Below are 14,108 nucleotides of genomic sequence, written 5' to 3'. Positions count from 1 at the left end.
CAGAAGACAAGCCCCGGATCCCACACGACTGCTGATAGGTGAGATCCTCACATGTCGCCAAAGTTCATCCATGGACTCATCCCTTTGCAAGTCTCCCCCTCTCATCTTACTCGACTCCCCTTCTCCATGCACTCTCCTACCCCTCCACTCTCATTTCACTACACTTCCCTCCCCCACGCACACTCTTCAACCTCTTCCCTCTCATTGCATTCTACTCCCCTCAACAAATGTTCCTACCTCTCCCCTCTCATCTCACTCTACATTTCTCCACAAACTCCCCTACCTCTCATCTCATTCTACTCCCCTCTACACGTTCTATTACCTCCCCCCCTGATCTCACTCCACTCCCCTCCACACATCCTCCCACCTCTCCCCACTCATCTCACTGTACTCCCATCCACACAATCTTCTACCTCTACCTGCTCATCTCATTCTACGCCCCTCCACAAACTCCCCTACCTCCCCCCTCATCTCACTCTACTCCCCTCCACATATTTTTCTACCTCTCCCCTCTCATCTCACTCTACTCCCATCCACACAATCTTCTACCTCTACCTTCTCATCTCATTCTACTCAACTACACAAACTGCCCTACCTCTCCTATCTCATCTCACGTTACTCCCCTCCTCACATTTCCTACCGCTCCCCACTCATCTCGCTGTACTCCCCTCAACACATTCTTCTACCTCTCCCCTCTCGTTTCACCCCATTCCCCTCCACGCACTCTCTTACTTCTGCCCTCTCACCTCACGCTCTCTCCTACCTTTGCTCAAGTGAAAGAAATATGCCCCCAGTAACCTTAAGTTAGCGGATATTAGTAATGGTCTAAAGGTGTATGTTCTGTGCAGAAATGCTTCCTTCATCAGGTGAAGGATGCTTGTGTTGCCTCCGAAACGTCGTGATCAGGTGAAGGAAGCTCGTGTTGCCTCCGAAAATTCGTGATTTAATTCAGTTGTTTTCATTTATTTGATTGTATTGATTGTTTTACCTACGTGACATTACCGAAAAAACCAAAGAGTATAAGGTACCAATTGTTCGTCATTTTAAAGTAGATAAATCTCTCGTTTAACGTGATAAATGTGTACCTGAAAGGTTTGGCGTTAAGTGAAAGCCGTGTGGAGCGAGGACTTACTGGTGACTGAACCATGTTTGCACTGTAAACACACGTTGTAGCTATCCTGAAAAAATAGCTGAGATGAGGCTATGTCGCGGAAAACTGTATCATTTCTTGTAATGTTTCTAGATTTTAAGCTTTCGTGACTGCAATGATTCATATTCTTAGGTTTTGTCGGTAAAGTCACGTAGGTAAAAAATTAAAATTAAAATTAATAAAAGTAAAATAAAATAAAAAAAATCACGACGTTTCGGAGGCAACACAAGCTTCCGTCTTCAGGTGGAACCGTCACAGCCACGACAGCTAAGAATAGACTGTGGGCTCTCATGAAATTGTCTTTTTCGAGACAAAGGTGCTCCTGGCTTCCATCAAAGGTTTGTACACGAAGCCATACAAATATACAAACACAGACATAATTTCAACCGTGATGATGGTTACAAACTGAGTAATCATTAGAAAGATGTGATTAACCATGCAAAAAAAGATTTAACTACACTTATTTGGACCATCTTATTTGACAGACAACTATTACAGGTTACTGATAGACAGCCAGTTTTGTTTTACCATGTTTAGTTTTTCTTTTTTTCACACTTTTGTTATGTAGGCTAGGCGTTAGTCACAAACCGCACCTCTCCATAACAAAGGCTCAGTCTTTTGTTATGCAGTCTATTCTTAGTCTTAAGCCTCACCTTACCATATTAATAAAAAGTGTGCCGTTCCTGGCCCTTCCCCCCTCAACCATTATATATACGGAGTGGTATCTCTTGTAATCTCTCAGTTACTTGATACAGCTGTCGTGGCTGTGACGGTTCCACCTGAAGACGGAAGCTAGTGTTGCCTCCGAAACGTCGTGATTTTTTATTTTACGTTTATTAATTTTTATTTTTATTTTTTACCTACGTGACTTCACCGAAAAAACCTAAGAATATGAATTATTGTAATGTTTCCTCACGCGTACTGTATCGTACTATTCAACCATGCAGCTCAATAAATTAGTTCGTCATCGAGTACTCAATAACCGCTTTCGAATGGGCATGTACTACGTTATAACGTGCGCATTCCGTGTTCTAAGAGTGCGCGTTTCTTGTCATAATGGACGCGTTCTGCGAAACGTTTTCCCTCATAAAAGAATAACCGTACTGTAAATAGAATTGAAAGCAGAAGGAAACGATTCATTATGTAATGCACTGGATATATAAAATAAGAATAAAGTAGAGTTGTGAATTGCTCACATCACGGGATATTATTTAATTATTAGCAAGTTATACTTTTACAGCTTTACATACATATATACCCTTGTGTATCAATACTATGGGACTACAATTATATCCCGCACCCCCGAAGTGCCACATACATACAGATACAGTGTAATGTCTTTCATAGGAGGACAGTTGCACTTGCACTCTATATACAACTTCGTGCATACGTGCACTGTAATACCATTTATGTGAATAATTGGCACTTATTCGAATCATCATTACTCTTTGGTTCTTTCGATAAAGTCACGTAGGTGAAAAAATAAAATAAAAATAAAACAAATAGAAATAAATCACGACGTTTCGATTGCAACACAGGCATATGTCATCAGGTGTGACAACCACAGCAAGAATTAATTTGTTACTGAAGTGGAAGAGATGCCGGAGTTAAGAGGGTTTATACTGGTAGGAACGAAGAGGACCAGACCACAACAGATTATATCGTCCGTCCGTCCGTCCGTCCGATGTACGATTAGGTGTAGCAACATCGCCCCCTACTGACATTCCCTTATCATTCCCTGAGATTGCTTTTAATTAAATAAAAATAAAAATTTTAATTAAATTAAAATAAAATTTTACTCACAGCGCCATAAAGCCTACAGCTAGGCCTAAAGCCTCGAACTACGCCTATCACTCTCCCTTCGTATCGTACCCCCGCATGTGTGCAAGCGAGTTAATGTTTAACAATGTTACATTCCCTGATGCTTTTAAATAGAAACATTTAAATTTAAAGCTTTTACATAAATAATAAAAACATTTACTTTTAAAATTAACTCACGGCGGCCTAAAGCCTACAGCTAGGCCTAAAGCCTAAAACTAGGCCTCAACTTATCCCTTCGTATCGTACCCCCGCGTGTGTGAAAGGGAGTTAATGTTTTACAATGTTACATTCCCTCATGTTTTTAAATAGAAACATTTACATTTAAAGCTTTTACATAAATAAGTAAACCATTTCAATTACAAATTAACTCACAGCGGCATAACGCCTACAGCTAGGCCTGAAGCCTCGAACTACGCCTATCACTCTCCCTTCGTATCGTACCCCCGCGTGTGTGCAAGGGAATTAATGTTTAACAATGTTACATTCCCTGATGCTTTTAAATAGAAACATTAAAATTTAAAGCTTTTACATAAATAATACAAACATTTAAGTTTAAAATTAACTCACGGCGGCCTCAAGCCTACAGCTAGGTCTAAAGCCTAGAATTAGGCCTCAACCTCTCCCTTCGTATCGTACGATTCGCTGTAGGAACATCGCCCCCTACTGCAAACACTTGCCAGGACCCTACAAAAACCTTTAGACTCAGTGGGCCTTTCCTGGCTAAACAAGTGTAATAATACATTATTATTCTTTGGTTATTCGTTCCTACCAGCCCACCCCGCAGGGTCCTGTTATAAGTCAGAGAGGGCGGTGAGGGGGGGAAATGAGGAGAGGGGGAGCGTTGCGTGTGCGATAATGACTGGGAACATGAGACTGGGCAGGGGGGGGGCTGTAAGTAACCTGGCGCGGTGTCAGGTGCGGAGAGGAGAGCAACACGGCGACACGATTGCCGTCAAGACAGATGCTGGAGCTCAAAACAAAATAGCTGCACTGCTGAACGTTGAGGATGTAATTAACTCGGTGAAATAGACTAGTAACCCGGTAATAAGATGGAACAACAATGAACCGTTACATTTTACTTGGTTAATAACATATTTCCAATGATTGCTCAATTTGTATCCATCTTCTCGGTTGAAGTTATCTATGTTTATATATCTGGATTGCTTCATGAATACATCTTTGATGGTAGCCAGACAGCTTGCAAAGCACCTTGGTCTCAGAGAAAACAATATCATGAGAACCCACAGCGTTATAGCAATTGTCAGCCACGGTGGAGGTATTAGTCCTGCCGTGTTTTAGATCTGCCTTGTGCTCGCGAACACGGTCCGAGACATGTCGTTTCGTTTCACCAATGAAACAATCACCAAAGGTGCAACTTAGTTTGTAGACTCCAGGATATTGCATGTCAGGAATGACATCCTTCACAGATGGGATTAGATCACGAATTTTGTGTACTGTACTGATATGGACCTGGATCTCGTGTTTGTTTAAGATTTTGGAAATCTTTTGGTAACGCCTGCTATGTATGGTAACGTGATGGTTTTGATCGGCGTCTCAGGGAGTTGTTTCTCCATGGTTGGAGAAACAGCTTTGCGGATAATGTGGTGTTTGTCATAAAACTTCAAATCTAGAATGAATCATCATTCACTGTAAAATTATGCCTTAATTGCATATTCATAATCATTTAAAAAATAATATTAATTTCGTCCAATGACATTGCCAAATAGTCGTGTTTGTTACAGCAAGTTGCATTGTGAACAAAGCTTTTGCATTGTGGATTAAACATGTGCAGTCTGCTTCACATTCAAATGCTAAGATCTAGATGTACCCATGTGTAACCGACATCATGCTCCGAAGTTGAGCCGCTACATTTGGCTTTAATGTAAAAATCGTTACCCTTTCCTTGGCAACGGTGTCCTCTTCCAAATCACAGATTATATTGACATTAGTAAATCTAATGATAAAAATTTACATTTATAAGATAAAAATCATCCAGGGATCTCAGTTCGCCATGCACAAAGTGAGAAAATATAAACACAATACTACAATGTAGTCCTGAGTCCCCTGGACATACATGGGAAGTGTAGGCCAGGCAAAATAGCTGAGCTTGTAGAGACGACCTAAACAGAGGGGGATTTAATTCGCCTGTCTAACCACGAGTGGACAGGGCATTCCATAGTCTTGGTGCAGCCCATGCAAAAGGCTCCATCACCGCAGGGTCGAATTTTCTCGGCACGTGGAGCAGATGTAGATCAGCGATGTGTACAGGTGTTTAATCTATTCAATGTTAAGCGGTATGAGGCCATTCAAACTAAACTACTTACACAAACAAAATTATTTTACCAGGTAAGGCGCACTGAGCTATGTATATTTTTTTAGAAGCGACCTGGCTAACGCAAATTATAGCTCAACAAAGTGGCTTATCACATGGAAATTTATTACAGACAAATACTCTAAACGCATGTTGATTACAAATGTGTGGGGGGGACCAGAGGACCCGGATAAATTTGATGCTACCACGTGGAGAGAAACATGCAAGCCTAAAATATAGAGGCGTTACAGAGTTGGAATCGAACCTACCAGGCGAGGTAGTTAACACTTCGCCATCATGGCGCCCCCTCTCAGCACCGTTTAAGGCATTGTATGTCTAGTGGCTATACTTTGAATTTGGACTAGTAGGACCAGCATGGCGAAGTATGATGAGGAAACTCCCATGTACGTATGTATGTTGAACTTATTTCGCACCGTATGTAGCCAACCGTGCTAATCGGAGGTGTGGGGGTAGGACAACAAACTAAACACATATAGCAGTTCTAAAGAAATTAGTTTTCATTCTAGATTTAAAAGTACACAGCTCCAGTTGTTTCCTGATATCCGAAGGGAGAATGTTCCAGTTAGTCGCAGAAGTGCATCTGGAAGCGCACAATACACTGCTGTGCGCATGTGCTGCAGCGGTGCTCCTATGCGGCAACGGAAGCTCATGTACTTTGACATTCTAATCTCGCTCCATAATCTCCCCCATTAACACAACTGATATGCTTGCGTGTAGGGATGGGACTCCGTTCTAGCTCAGACCCCGCTTGCTTGCCCTTGGGTTACACCACCCCTCAAACATATATAACCCCTTGTTGTAGCAGCTCTCTCGCTATGTTGTTCAGCAGTTCTACTGCTGAATTTTTGTTTCGATTGAGGACGATCGCTTGTGTTTGCGATCGAAACGTCGTGATTTATTATATTTATTGTATTTTTCTACCTACGTGCTTTTTGAAAAAGAACAAAAGAGTAAGCTACAAGCCTATTGAGAAAATTTCATGTAGCAGTGTGTAGTCAAGGGGTCAGATTAAAATATGAATCATGTTTTTGTATGTTACCTATTTATACAGGAACACCGACGCTTGAAGATAAATGGCGGCACTCCTGCATCTGCTCACACGTTTGGCTCCGCTGCTGTCACTTGCCGGAGCAAAAGTTGTCGCCGATTTTGACAACAACTGGTGTGGCAGCTTTTTTTACAAGAGCACTCAGCCACAAATGCGAGACTGCAACTCATGCGATAAGATCTGCCAGATCTACAAGGACGTCAACCGATTTGCTACCCTCTACGACCATGAAAAACGGAGCCCGATCTACTCTGCATACGTCTTCAACGATCAAAAATGCGGCACAGCTCCGAAAAGACCTAGCGCTTGGTTCATTGAGCCACAGGTAACATGCATTTGCATTCAGAAATAGTTCATAGATGAGAATACAACCGAGTGCTCGTGTTTCGTTCCAATACGGGAGAATAAAGAGAAAGTAAAAACGCGTCAAACAGGCATCAAACGATGATTCAAACACTACCAGCGTTTCGTTCTGGTTCCTCATAATCTTTGGTCATACACATGTTATGTTGTAAATAAACATTATACTCAATCATAACAATCTCACGAGGAAGTATCTTACGTGATAAGTAGCCTACTGTTACACTGGATACACGAGTGTCACTTCCCTCTTAATAGAATCATCCTTCTAACTGAGGGTTGATGTCTTCAACCTTTTTCTATCCTCCACATCTTCATTGTAACACGCATCCATCCCCTCACATTTTCCCACCATCCAAGCCGTTGTTTCCTACTTTGCCCTCTTCCCCTCCATATTATTCCCCTGCAAAATCACCTTCATTAATTCCCCTACCAAACCTCCCAACACATACCCTACATTCTTCTTATCAATTCCTGAAATAATTTCAGCTTATTTCCAAATTCTCTCAACCACTCTTCATTTCTCCTTCTTACACATCAACTTTCTTTCTCCGTACTATAACAGCACATTTCAAAGCATTTTACCTTCTCATCTCTTCCTTTCAAAGTTACCATACTTTGCTTATATAACCCACCACACTCTACATCAAAATCTTCACTACTTTAAACATATCTTACTATTCCTGCGCCTGATTTCAAATGCTATGGTAACTCCTTCACCTTGCAAGAATATTAACAAACCGAACTCAACTTTTGCTGAGACGAGAATAAGGGCCATGATTATAAAACGGATTATTAAACTACCCACCTTGGACATAACAGATGTTTGATTGAGTGCTAAGGATCTTCTTGTTCGAATATACATGAGCAATATGGTTAAGAGCTAGATATCAATGTCGGGGCTAGGTCATTCGTATATATGCACTTGCCAGATGATGTGATTGGCAGGTCACTTATGTATAGATGTTAAATAGTGACGGTGCTAGTACTGAGCCTTGAAAGAGACCATTGTTAATCATTCTCATGTGGCTTTGCTAACAGCAAGGTGTTCACCCTGAAAGAATGGTTGCTGAGCATCGCGTCGATTAAGTTCACAGTAGCATGGCATCTGATGGTGTTGGCCAGCTTCAGCAGCTGAGAGGTCAATCCTTGTTGTGCCAGGTTGCTGTCGACGCTTGAAACTAGCTTCTCTGAGGGTGGTGAAGGAATTAGCAGCAATTACGACCGGTTTGGCATCCCTTGACTCGTTTTGGAGGCAGTTGAGAGTTGATAATGGGGGAAAGTCTGTCAAGCAGTACACTTTATATCAGCCTGGAGGTGGAAGGCAAGAGGGATTTTGTCAAGATGGCGATGACGTTGGATTTGGCTTCCATGCTTCTGGGAAATTGCCAGTCCTGTGCGTGATGGTGAATACTTTTCAAGCCATTGTTCTCCATGTAGTCCCAACTTTTTTTAGAAACTCAGGACACAGGCCATCCCACACCTCCGATTAGCACGGTTGGCTACGTACAGTGCTAAAAAAAGTTCAGCAAACATACATCGTATATCCCATTACCTTGTTGGATTTTGTGACCCTGCGGACCACTTCCACTTCAGCAACAGCGAAAGGCCTCTTTAGGTCTGTTGCTTGCAGTGGCTGACTCGAGGTGATGGTGAATAGTTTACAGAACAGCTTGATTGGTGAGCGTGTCCATTGGCAGCTTTGAGCAGAACAGCAACGTGTGGGAGGACACGGTGTTCTCTGACGTTTTTGGTGGTCTGTGCTCTATTTATTGGACCCTTTTTGGCAGTATCAAGATGAAGTAAACAATTAAAAGGCCCGTTTTAGCAATAATACAGGTGTTTAGATTTCCAAAACCAAATAATACGTATTGCAAAATATCAAGTCTGAATTAATCAAACAGAATTGTGCTAAAATATTTGATGAGTTCTTGCCAAACCAAAATTAATTCATGGAATCTGAGATGGGACTGACGACCTGGACTGATGAGGGAGCTTTATTGGGCACGTGGCACGGTTCCCAGTGGTGGACCATGCCTACCAGGTTCTCTGTGTAACACGGGTGGAGGAGTCCGAGGAGGACACCAATACGTGTGCTGCATGGCTACAGCAGATGAATGATGAATCTCACACAAAGACATTCACCTCTCCACCCACACCCATTCACTCACTAGCTTACCCACATACTCACCCGCTCACCTGCCTACTTATTAACTCACCCAACCACTCACCCATTCACCATGGGAACCTCATTTGCCAGTAAAAATATGATAATTTTTTTTTACCCTTCTATCTGGCAACAAAACTGACACCTTTTTTACTCACCCATTCTCGCACTCACCCACTCAGTCACTCACCTACTCACCCACCCAGGGGTGACCACCACGTGTACCACACGGCTCTTGCAGATGGATGGCTATTGCTGAGGCTTGGGCATGAGAAGGTAACTGGCGTGTGAGGTCGCCAAAAGGAACTGGGATGGCTGATGCCTCCGAGTAAATGGGGCAAAACACTGTGTCGCACACTCCTATATTTGATAGCTAAACTGCGGCCTCCTTCACGTGTTTGGAGCAATAAATTATGGCCTTAATTCAGCAGTGGTAAGGTAAATATATTAATATAAATAACAAAAAATAAATATTTTAGCGACTAACATAGACATGTGTTGTTGTGAATTTCTCATTTCAGTTGATCAATAAATCTTACGATGCGAACATGGCACTTCCAAACAGCTACGAAGGTGTCGAGGATAAGCAGGCGGTGGATGGTGACTACAAAAACACGGCCTTCGACCGCGGACATCTCAACCCGAACTTGTATCATTGCAATGAAGGCAGGACGGCCACGTTCACCTTGACAAATGCCGTCCCAATGGACGCATGCTTTAACAGAATAAAATGGTACAACTACGAGAAACATACTAAAGACATCTTACAAAACATGTGTCCCTCACCATCGAAGGCTTATTTAATTACTGGTGTTGTTCCTTCCATGCTCAAAATCCCTATATCACCAGATGACTGGCTTGATGATGAACCCAGAACCTTTGACAGAATCTCTGTTGCATTATATGTATGGACTGCAGTTTGCTGTGACCACCTTGACAAAGATAAAAAGTTTAGTTTTGGATACTTTGGGGATAATTTACCCGAATTTGAAATCCAACTATTAACAATTGAAGATCTTGAAAACAAGTTGAAGAGGTATTATTCCGACAACAACCTTGAGCTCTTTGCTGGTAAATGTGATGGTAATGTTAAAGTCAGGGATGACATTATACAAATAATCAGATTAAAAAATATCGAAACATATGCGTCATCTCTTTCAGCGATCCATGAATCTTTTCCACCAGCTCAACGAGGACTTCCCGAAAAGCGGAAGCGCATATGCCGATCAGGAGATACTTGTATTCGCTACTCTCCTTCCTCTTCAATAGTGACTGTACGGGGTATCCCATGCCGATATAATTTCCCCTGTGGCTACCACGGTCAGTCATATTTCTGGTGTTACACAGACAGTAAAAACAACTGGGATTACTGCTGTGCACCAAATTCATATTGCGGGAAGCATAAATATTCGTACAATTGGTGCTACATTGACACGATTGGCAAGAATTATGCAAAGTGTGCAGATTTGGTAGCACTATATGATGAACTGGAAAAACGCGCCCCCCCCTCATATTAGTCAAGGAGGGGATATTTAACCCCTAAGTTTCAAGCCCTCACAGCCATAAGTATTGATCACGAATATCGTTTTTTTTCAGTTTTGACCTGTATTAGAAAACTAGATAAGGCAATTGGCTTTGACTCACCACCAGTCCATCTGTTAATCGAGATAATGTGACAGTAGAAGGCCAATCATAACTACATTAGCCGTAAAAATGTCACGTCTCAAGAGCAGTTCCCCCTCTCATTACAATGATAGAATAAGAATATTATAAGATCGCAAAATGAATCTCCAAACCTATATCCCTCCATCTACGCTTAAGCTTTCGTCCACGTTTTTAATGGAGTGCAGATCGTCAGTAACACCAGGGAGATCGCCGCTTTTCGGAGATGAGACATGTTTTAAATTATACCGAAGAGTTCAGATGGTTAGAATGTGTTGTCCTCCACGGAAAGAAAGTGAAAGTTTGAGGATAAGGAAATTGACTGAGAAAGTTAGTTTGAATATCAATATTTGAAGTTCCTGTATTTGATGGAGAGTTTGATTCCGGTCGAGGAAGATGGCGAATCAAGTTTAAAAAGAATGGCATATAGGCAAGCTAGACTTTATAATTAGATTAAGGGTCTCATAAAGATTTACATGTTGGGAAAAACCAACAAAATCTAAAAGGGCTACATTCCTTCACAACGATACAGTTCGTAGAGCCAACATGAATATGAAAATCACATATGAATTGAATTCGATTGTAAGTAGGATATGAAAATTAAAATAAATTGGAAATGCTCTGTAAAATGTAAAATATGGAATTTTATTTCGGGGGGCGGGGGGGTATACATTAAAATACTGATGAATCGCTATGCACCTTGATTTAAGGGCCGAATCATGTGAAGGGGTTAAGTTTAAATCAAGACGATGGATTATAGAAAAGTAGCCACCTCAACCAGAAAACGCGCCTTTTCAACTCTTGCATAACAAGATCCGACTACTTGGTTCAGCAGGAAGCAGTCTTCCTATTATGTGATGATTCAGTCAGACAGAGCAGCTCACAACCTGTGGTCGAGCAACAATTAATTGATTAGTAAGGCCTTGCTGATTAGTGGACGGATATTCCGTGTTAAGGCATTGCTGTCGAGTGATTGGCATAACATTATGAATAAACTATAAAGAGGTAAGGTCCACTGAACAATTTAACTCTTATTCAGAAGCAGCCAGGCCACAAATGATAGTTCAATTAAGTGGTTAATTACATGGAAATGTATCGCAGCCAAATTCTCTAAAGCATGTTTCTAAATGTGGAAGAAAAAAAACAGAGGACAGTGTCGAAAAATCCACACGACGATCGCAAGAGAGATACGGAAACACTAAATATATGGGCGTAAGGGTAAAGATCGAACCCATAACTTTCTGTATACCTTGTGAGTTATTTAAGATCTAGTAGTAATGCATCACCACCATGGTGAGATGTTAATAGTAAGGCCTTGCTAGCTAGTGAATGGACATTGAGTAGTAAGGCTTTGCCATCCTGTGAATGGGTATTGAGTAGGAAGACCTTGCTTACTTTTGGGCGGACATTGAGTAATCAGACCTTGCTGTCCAATGAACAGATATGGAGTAGTAAGACTTTGCTAGCTAGTGACCCGACATTGTGAAGTAAGGCCTTTGCTGTCCAATGAACAGACATTGAGTGGTACGGCCTTGCTAGTTAGTGAACGGATATTGAGCAAAGCCACCATAAACGATGTTCAGCTCCGTTCCACCCATGGAAACATTGCCAGTTGTTTGACTTAAAATATATATCTGAAAATTGTAGTAATTAACTGTCTAGCTGGGTTGAACAGTGCTGCGCTGATAACTGCTGATGGTACCAATGTAGTGTGCATCATGTGTAGCTGGGATATCGCACACTAATGTGTACCCTTGTTCCTCCTTCATGCACTCATTCAATTGCTCTGGAAACGTTACGTTATTATGGTTAATGTAGTTGCGATTTTGCCATCCGTAAAATTATGTCGACTAGCAGACGGGTTCGTGTTGAGTTTAAATATACAGTATAGGCCTTTTTTCAAAAATGTATATTAAGAATAATTCTGCCAATTTGTTTTTAATAATCAAACGGGGTGTAGCAAAAAAAAGTGATACAAATCTTACTCACACCTCACCCCACTGCCTCTCACAAGCCACACAAGAAGGCAGCTGGAGATAAGCCAGAAAATGTAATAAAACCCCGGGGCAAAGGGAGGTTAGTGACAATCTGGGAATCTCCACGGGGCAAAGGACCATAAGACACGGTCTCCACGCACGTTCTGGACAGTTTCCCAAACAAATCCTCCAGACCCACTGGCATCTGGAAAAACAGCCTGGTCTCACATCGAAACTCGCTGATACAGACTTCACACCACCCCAGTCGATTATCCACGGACGGCGAGAGCCACAGGGCAAACGGACATTATTGCAACTGGAGTTTTGTTTTTAACAACGGTCAAAGTTCGAATCGTAGCGACAAGAATAAATCGACATTATAGACTGCCAGTACACTCTCAGATTAAGAACCAGACTGCAATTTACCTGAGTGGCTTTTATTATTACTTATTTTATTTTATCCTTTATCGCCTCATATATTTTTTATTATTACTCTTTGGTTCTTTCAGTAGAGCGGCGTCTGCTTAACTCAAAGAGTTGAGCAAGGTAACCAAACACCCACACACACATAACACACATATCGGGACTAATAAGATGACTTCAAAGTTTTCTTTGTCTTCCAAAAAGGGTGGCCATCCTAAGCTGGTGTGTTAACTATTAGCTGATCGTGAAAAGCATTGCTGCCCATTGAGTTACGTAGATACGGTCGTTTAGAAGTATTTTAGGCATTCTTTTTGTTAATTGCCTAATTGTACCAAAATAATTAATTGATGAAACTAAACATTTATAAACATCTCCGTTACGAATCTACACACTCAAAGGGATACTTCTGTGTTCAAAAATTATTTAATCACAAAATCTTGCCCGCGAATTTATTGAAGCCTTAGCCAATTGATAAGCATTTGCTTGACAAGCAGACACACTTGCCGCACACCATTCTTCCAGGACATTTTGTTAATTGCAAAATCTTACAAATGACTTCATTGAGGTCTGCTTTTGCATTAGGAACATGTTTCTTCATTATTGTCCTATGAATATTGTCTCATTAACTTTTAAGGACTTTTTCCTATCGCCTTATATGCTCACTTTACTCTGAGGAATTAGCCAATTGTTCTGTTACCCAGTTTAACAAACGTAACCATTGAGGGTTAAATGTACGGATCAATGAAGACATCTCCAGGAGTACTGTATTTACATTCCTAGCATAAGCGTTAGCATATTAGAGTGTGATGATTTTTTGATATATTAAAGTTGCTTAACACAGAAGAGTCTGAGTGGTGCCTTCCTAAGTTCATGCAAAATAATCTTAATTATAAGAACTGTTTCCTGCGGTAAGATCTGAATTTTGAGACCTGACATAAACACTAAAACATAATAAGTAAAAGTTAAAGCGAGAATCCCAATTGATAATACAACCCTAGACAACAAAGCAGCACCTAATTAGCATAAATGCATGATTTTCATAATTACATACATTAGAATACATTCTGAAAATTACTTATTTTTTATTTTCATTAACAAAAAATGTGTTTTTATAATTTTTCAAGATTTAATATATATGAAGTATAGTAAACTACGGCGGGAAACCACTT

At 41.1% G+C, this 14,108-nt stretch overlaps 1 protein-coding gene across 1 annotated transcript; it reads left to right on the top strand.

The window, feature by feature from the left end:
• On the top strand, positions 1-13,780 carry LOC133360906 (endonuclease domain-containing 1 protein-like). Its single transcript, XM_061579787.1, has 3 exons — positions 1-38; positions 6,355-6,676; positions 9,400-13,780. The coding sequence occupies exons 2-3, from the start codon at positions 6,377-6,379 to the stop codon at positions 10,393-10,395; spliced, it is 1,296 nt and encodes a 431-aa protein (XP_061435771.1). The 5' UTR covers positions 1-38; positions 6,355-6,376; the 3' UTR covers positions 10,396-13,780.
• The last annotated feature ends 328 nt before the right edge of the window (positions 13,781-14,108 follow it).

The sequence above is a fragment of the Lethenteron reissneri genome, chromosome 70 (genome assembly GCF_015708825.2).
Source record: "Lethenteron reissneri isolate LAM-NWPU_2019-01 chromosome 70, ASM1570882v1, whole genome shotgun sequence".
NCBI classification, from domain to species: Eukaryota; Metazoa; Chordata; class Hyperoartia; order Petromyzontiformes; family Petromyzontidae; genus Lethenteron; species Lethenteron reissneri.
Note: the sequence above shows the minus strand (reverse complement) of the source record. Positions and strands in the feature narration are given on the sequence as shown.